At 41.8% G+C, this 7535-nt stretch overlaps 1 protein-coding gene across 1 annotated transcript; it reads right to left on the bottom strand.

Annotated features, from left to right (window-relative positions):
* Positions 1-6856: 6856 nt before the first annotated feature.
* On the bottom strand, positions 6857-7531 carry TMEM215 (transmembrane protein 215; the record flags this gene model as incomplete). Its single annotated transcript, XM_010184125.1, has 1 exon — positions 6857-7531. A coding segment is annotated over one exon (675 nt), but the record flags the coding sequence as incomplete, so codon positions are not given.
* Between the last annotated feature and the right edge of the window lie 4 nt (positions 7532-7535).

The following is a 7535-nucleotide window of genomic DNA, read 5'->3' as shown; positions in this document are numbered from 1 at the left end:
AATGCATTTCCAGGTGTAAAACTTCCTAGTTTTTATTCAAACCATTTGCACTGGAAAAAGACTGTGTTTTGCCACCAAAAAGTTAGTCTTTATCCCCTATATTAGGTAGCAAACATCTTTTATTTATCTTGTTATCGGTATGTGCAGAGGGTCTCCAGTTCCAAGGTTCTTTTTATGTAAACAGAAAAGTTATCTCCTTCTTCCTACAGCTAATTAGTCAAGCCAAAAAAAAAGAATTTATTTAAAGAAAAGTGGAATGAAACCAGGTGATCTTTCCAGACAGTACTGGGGCATACTTTGAGTGTTGAGCCCAACCCTGCAGTCAGAGGATACAGGGTCTCTTGAAGATCTATGTCTGAAGAGATTGGTAAGAGCTTCCTCAGATCTAGAACATCGCTCTCTCTCACCTGCTCAGACCCCCAAAAGTTATTAATAGCCCTTCCATCTAAATTGACCTCAATAGTAAAAGTCTCTATTTTTTTAAGAATGTGTTTCTGGGGCTGTCCTTTCAGACCAGTAAAAAGACAAAGCTAGGCAAGATTATTCTGATTATTTTCCAGCTGGCTACCACCTGCTTTTCAACTAATGAGTACTCTGTCCTCCTGAATTTTCCCCTGCTTCACACCAATCAGTGTAAAACATTGGATTGTACATTATTACATTCCAAATCAGAATTCAAAGACAAAATCATTTGCAATCCAATGTTCTCTCCAAAGAAAATAGGGGAAAATTTTCTCTCCTCCTAACTGAAAAATCTTCTAAAATACGCTTTCTGATGTAGGGATATAAAACAACCAGTTTTAAATGCGAATGAGTGGGTTTTTTAGAATTTGTGAGAACCCTAATGACTGAAACCTTGCAATGAGCATGCATGAATCTACATGATGTTACTTAGGGTCCCACAGCATCCTAGCCATGGCCCTCTGGTTCAGAGAGGGAACCAAGCTACCCCACCTTCTGTATTTGTACCTCACCTTTCCATTGCACTAGGTCTTAAGTGCATATGCATCCTTTTTGGAACTAACTGGATTTCAGAGTTTTCACACAGTACTGAGTTTGACCTTGAAGCTCCACATGAAATGTTTACTGTTGCACCTTTGTGAATTTTGCCTTGGATTTCAATGGCAATGGGATAGGGACTTCCTAGCCAGTGAATTGCAAATACAGAGTTCCTGCAGTAGCATCCTTTTCTGTTCATGGGTGTGCATAATTGCTAATGATTATCACAGCATTTCCTAGTAAAATACAATGGTGGGCAAATAAGTATTTTGATGAGATATGAAAAACAAAACAGTGTTCCTGGCATCAGATCCCTACTACATACCCATTTTTTTAATGTAGCTCTTGCATTCTGCCTCCAGGCAGAAAAACAGTCTGTCCCTACCTGGGGAGCATGTTCAGGGTAGTCTACCAAAGAGAGCTTCTCATATGGCAGAATGCACTAAACATATTGCCTCTCTGACCAGAATATAATACAGTTAATCTAACGAAGTAAAGAAGTACTATCTGCGAGGCCTTTTTGGTCTCTTTTGCTTTAATGAATAACGCCTCTTTCTCTGTTCTTGCTTCACTAGAACAAAGTCCAGAGCCAGATTTTCAAAGTATTTAACCCTTTTCCACTCCCTAAGTAATGGAACTGTAGGCTGAAAAAAGTACTAGTACTGAATCTGTCAGAATTTACTACGGGTTCAAGGCTTTAACCAATGGTTTGGGAAAATGCTGAGTGCAAAGCACTGGAAAATTTCAGTTTGTGATTGATAAGAGTTGGGGTTTCTCAGGGGTTATAATGAAACACAGTCCTGGGACATTTAAACTCTGTGAATCCTGTTGGCAGAACTGTGTCCCTCAAGAGCCACAACAGAGTTGTTATTAGAAAAATTCTCTTCTCCTAAAAGATGGAAGGGATTTTAAATTGCAACTGTAGGCTTGAGGCAGAAAATTTGGGTGAGGTGTTGGAAAGACAGAGAGGTTCTTTGACCAGATCTCAAATCAATATATTGCTATGCATGTGCATTCTGTGACCTGCTCTTGCAAACAAATGTGTAATGTCTATACACCTATGCAGTGTTTGTAACTAAAAAGATTGAGCATGAACACTTCTGCAGGCATCTGACAATAGGATAGTCAGGACTAATCCCTGCAACTGTTCTGGACAGAAGATAAACCATGATTTAAAAACCAATGATAGCTGGATCTCCCTGCCTGGTAAAGACATACATGGTCTGGAATTGCTCCACTGAGAGGACTGATAAACTAAAGGTAATGCTTACTGATGAAAGTTTGCCAGGGAGCATCAGAAGTGAATTCTAGATCCGATCTCTGCATTGTTTGTAAAGACCAGACATAAAAGCGCCCAGAGAAGTACCAAAGCCACCGACAGTCGTCCCAGCAGGGACTGCATGTTCAGACTGGCTGCGGAGCAGAATTGGGCTCAGCGTGAGCTGCTTTGCAGATGATGCCCCATGCTGTGTGTTAAGAATATGTCAAGAAAACTCCTCTAGTCTACATATGAGAAAACTCCTCTGCAAGTTTTAATACGATTGATATTAGAAACCTACACTGAAACCTTTCAAGACTCAGAAAAATCTCCCATGTCAGAACTGCATTCTCTAGCAATATGGCTTTACTGGCAATGTGTTGAGGCTCAAGTTTCTGAGTGCAGATTGTGCTCTGCATATAAATAGATCGGTCCCTAAATGCTCAAGAAAATCAGGCTGGAAGTGCCTCTGAGGCTGACAGTCACCCATCTCTGCAGCACCTTTGTGTGAAAGGAATTGCACAGAGATACAAAATCCCAAGCCTGCACTGCAAGAACTAACAATTTAGTTGGATGTCTCAAAACTGCTTACATAGGATGGGCGATGATGTGTCAGATTCTCCCACCTCAGTCAGGTGCAGGAGCTCATGCTGCAAACAGTCTGGTGTGTACCAGGAGAAATGCTGAGAGGGGTCATATTAACTGCTACTCTGCTAAATACAACATAATTTATAGTTATTGGAGCCAGGACTGTGGAGAGGTTGGATCAGATGGGGAGGAACTGCCAGTGGGTGAGCACTGCATTTCTGCATAACACAGATGAAGGATACAACACTGGTTTTGAGGGATACACACCCTGAGCATGCTCATCTCCACTCGTTTGGTCCAGGCAGAAAGGACTAGCTGTTTGTTGTTTAGTGCTCCAGGACTGACAAAGTGCACATTGATTAAAACTCCCAATTTTCTGTTAAAGGCTTTGTAATGATCAGTTTGTATGACTGTAAAAATGTTATTTATTACAAAAGAAATTTAAACAAAGCAACGCAAAATTACCCTGCATACAGTTGATCTGTGTATCACATTGTTTCTTAAAAGAAAGTAAACTCCACTATGGCTCTACGAAATACTATTCTAAAAATAAATTTTACATATCTTAGGAACCTCCTCTGAATGCTGAAATCACTGTTTTTCTTCAAACGCTAATATACGCCCTGCCACCCATACTGTAAGACCAAGTAATATGTGGCCACTGACTTCAGTGAGACCGGGCATTAACCCCACAAACAGAGCTCCATCACAACTGCGTGCTTTGTTTGCAGATAGCACTGAGGAGAGAAGTGGGATTTTGACCTAGAGGTGTTTTAAAGGTATCAAGGACAGAAAGAAGCTCTCATCTCTGGGTCATGGCTTGGAATGACATACCAAGCTGTGGTACCCTGAACCCAAATTCAGACCCAGGACTAGAAGCTGCCTCTGAAAAGCAACATTATTATTCCTCCCTATTGCAAGATCAGCACTGGTCCTACAAGTTCCAGTGGTCATCAGAAGAGACCACATGAGCTGAATGAAAATACAGCCCCAGTAATTCTCTGGCCAGGCTATGGCATCTGCATAAAAAGCTTGAAGCTCCTGTCATGCCATCTTCAATCAAATAAGTAGTAGATTTCCACTGGCAAAATTATAATGTATGAAAAAAAGCTCACTTTATTTAAAAAACAAAAAAAACAAAAAAAAAACACAAAAAACCCAAAAAACCAAACAACAAAACCAAACAGTGACCTTCCATTTTTAAATGGCCAAATTCCTGCTTTTAAAATGGCCAAATTCTGCTTAACTAGCAGACAAGAAAGGAAAAAGCATAGAGAAGGAGATTTCAGAGGCAGTAATATATTGCTTTAACTTCAAATTTTCACATGTTCAATAAAAAACTTTAGTGGATTATGGTAGATTAGCCTAGAAATACTGCTTAAACTTTTATTTTGTTGTGAAATCTTACCTCAGCTGAATTAATGGGGGAAGGACATTGCTTATAAATACCATGTCTTAAATTGACTTTTTTATCTCTTTCTATATAGGGGGAAATTTTCACTCCCATTAAACTTTCCTTTAATACAAACATTCTTTTGTTTCTACACTAAGAATGGACTAAAGCACATGACTCAGATCTGCATGGCTGTACCTCAAGTTATATATTTACCATTCCATTTGTCACTAGAGTTTGCTATCTTGCCTTGTAAAACCCCATATAACTTTTGTCAGAGTACATCTCATCCCTGACAAAATGGAAAAATTTGACCTCTTCCTATATATATTTGCAGAACTGTACAAATCTAGGTTTCCAGCAGGCTGACGCTTCACTCTCTTACGCAAGGCAAGCAATTGCTCACAACTCCGGCAAAGGCATTTCGCAGCTGCCTGGTAGCCCGCTTGCCCATGATGGGTCTTATCTTCAGGGATGCTGAGGTGAAACCCTCAACTGCTTCCCTGAGGAGCAGAAAGCAATGAAAGCCCCTACTCCTCATCACATTCATCATCAGCATTTTAGCTGCTGGCTTCAGAGGTCATGAAATAAGCCTTCCCAGTGCCCTCAAAGAGCTGCTCTGCACATAGCAGAATAAGGTCCTGCAGTGACTAAGCCTGCAGGAGACGATCTGCCTGACAACAAGAGAGTGCTTTTATGTGGAAGTGGGAGTTGAAAATGTCAGGGATTTCTGTGGAATTCCTTTGCTCCGTGGATAAAATTTGGGCTGTACAGAGTATAAGTGTTTATTTATACCCACAGTACTGCTGCTTCACGTTAGAGCAGCAAGACTGCCTGTAACCACCTATTGAGAGGCTGTACCTGAATCAAGCTAGCCAGTAATTTTTTAATGTATCCTAATAGCATCCTGATGCCCCACCAAAGCTTGGTGAAAGCATTAACATCTTGTTTGGTCTGAAAGAAACCGAACTATATTATGTAAAAAACTGTATTTCCTGTATTGTGGTCTGTAACAATTTGACATAAGTTTCCAAACAAATAAACTAGTGGATACATAAAGTTTCCATTCACTTTGCAAATAATTCCAGGGCTAGCAAAGAATGGCTCATTTCAGTGGAAAATTCCTTGCCATGTTCTACATATCTCAGGTTGCTACTAACGAAAGGCTGTTTTTCTTCTTTCCTACCCTGGTATTTCAGTACATTTGCCTGGTACAACTTATGGTTGACAAAAACAAGCTAAATAAGAACTGTTATTAAGACTTCCATCACAGAGGAACTTTTTGGAGTTGTGAGAGTTTAGTTATAGGTACTGGGACCTTGAGAGACGCTAGCAAATTGCTCCATGCTTCAGTAACCATTACTCTACAAGCTTAACTCTTAGAGTAGCTGCTCAGCATGCACATCGCATTATACCACATGTCTGTTACCTACATAGTTGAGGCCAGACAAGATTTTTATACAGAGCGTGGAACACACAGTTTAGCATTGGACAGAATAGCCAGGATTTCAGGTTTCTGTATGTAAGCTGCAGACTCAGATTTTGAATGGTGAATCCTTATTACTCACTTCTCATTTCTCTTGCTACGTATCTATAAGTTGTGAACAAAAACATCTGTCAGCCAGTTCCTCTGTTCCCTACCCCCAGCAAAGCATGGCTTTGAGACCCTGAGTAGACCGAAACCATTCACTGCCTGTAGAGGAACATCTGGCATTTTAGAAAAGGCACATGAAAATGACATTTTTGGAAAAGTCAGATCCAGCTGTGAACACCACTCATATAAGTCTGTTCCCTACGTGACTTTAGAGGTACTGAAATATATTTTTAAGACCTGAGTCCACTAACATCTGCTCCTAGTCTCTGCAAAAACTGTGTCATGATCATGTTGTAATCTCCCTGTCAAGTCCACCTATAAAACCCAAAAGTGTTAGAAACATTCTGGTGAACTCAGTACCAGTGGGGGATGAAGCTAAAACCTGTACCTTGCATGCTATTGATGGTGGATTCAGCTTTGAAAACTCCCTTGAACCTATCTGGCTCCTGGGAGACTTTCAGAAGAGCCCACAGGGTCAGCACATCAATTTCTTAGAATAAAATCCTGCCAGGAAGAAGAAGGGATACAAAACACTTCTACACTCTCAAACATCAGCCAGCTATTGGAGTGCACATTGACATCTCTCAATCCCTCCCAACACGCAGTGCTGCTATTGCTAAGACCATTCAGCCATAGAGCACCACGTTCTTTCCTAGAGATGGCTCCAGTTTTGTCTCAGCTCTTGCTCTCAGCTGACAGCCACTGCTGCCCTCAACCAGTGTGTCTATGGCCTTAGGTGCAATAGGCAGCAGGGAGACAAAAGGGAAGGAAATGGAGAAAACAAAATTAAAATGTAATTTCTTTTTTTCCAAAAATTAAGAATTTAATTCTTTAACCTTTAAACATGCTTGTTTACTTACAGAAAGAGTATTTCAGGCACAAAAGGTTTGAGTATCAGTCACATACCAGGTTAAACTGTAATAGTATCAGGATTGTCCCATGCAGTGCAGACAGCTATATTATCCCCTATCAAGAAGTTGAAGTGGTAGTTTTTGTACATACATATATATAAAGTATGCATCTTTCACACTATGGTCTCCTGGTCTGAGTTGACTCCAGTAGGGTTTATGTAACAACAGTATCTGTCATAGGGGCTGTTCTCCTTGTAAGAGCAGACAATGATACTGTCTTTAGGAGCAACAAAAATGTTGTCTTCGACATCTGGGCAAGCAGCACTGTCCCGGTTGGGAGAAGAGCTCTTCTTCTCCAAGGCACTGTATGTGGAGCCATCTCCCACGAACACATTCCCCGGCATCTCTGGGTAGCAGGTTTCCAGGTATTTCAGCATCTCCTCCTGCTCCACCTTTCTGATGAGGCTCTTGCACTCTCCTATGGTGGTCGTGGTCGTGGTGGTGCAAATGGACATGGAGTCCTCGCCTCGCAGCACTCTCCTGTCCTTCTGGTATGCTTTCTTGGCCAGCTCGTCACAGCTCCCCTTGCCAGATTCCAGGTCCGAGGGGGTCCTTAGCAGCTCCATGACATCCCGGTCCTTGACCTCCTTGCAGCACGGACACTTGTTCTTGGGCCATTTGGTGCATCCGTCGGTCTTTCTGGTGAGGGCGATAGCGGCGATGCCCGGCAGGCAGATGGCCGGCCCGATGGCCAGCAGCGGGATGTCCCCCAGGGTCTCTCCCTTGATGCCGGACACGGTGAACATGAAGCCGAACACGAGGAAGACGCTGACCAGAGCGACCACCAGCCCC

Source organism: Mesitornis unicolor, unplaced genomic scaffold (assembly GCF_000695765.1).
Source record: "Mesitornis unicolor isolate BGI_N332 unplaced genomic scaffold, ASM69576v1 scaffold52810, whole genome shotgun sequence".
Taxonomy (NCBI): Eukaryota; Metazoa; Chordata; class Aves; order Mesitornithiformes; family Mesitornithidae; genus Mesitornis; species Mesitornis unicolor.
Note: the sequence above shows the minus strand (reverse complement) of the source record. Positions and strands in the feature narration are given on the sequence as shown.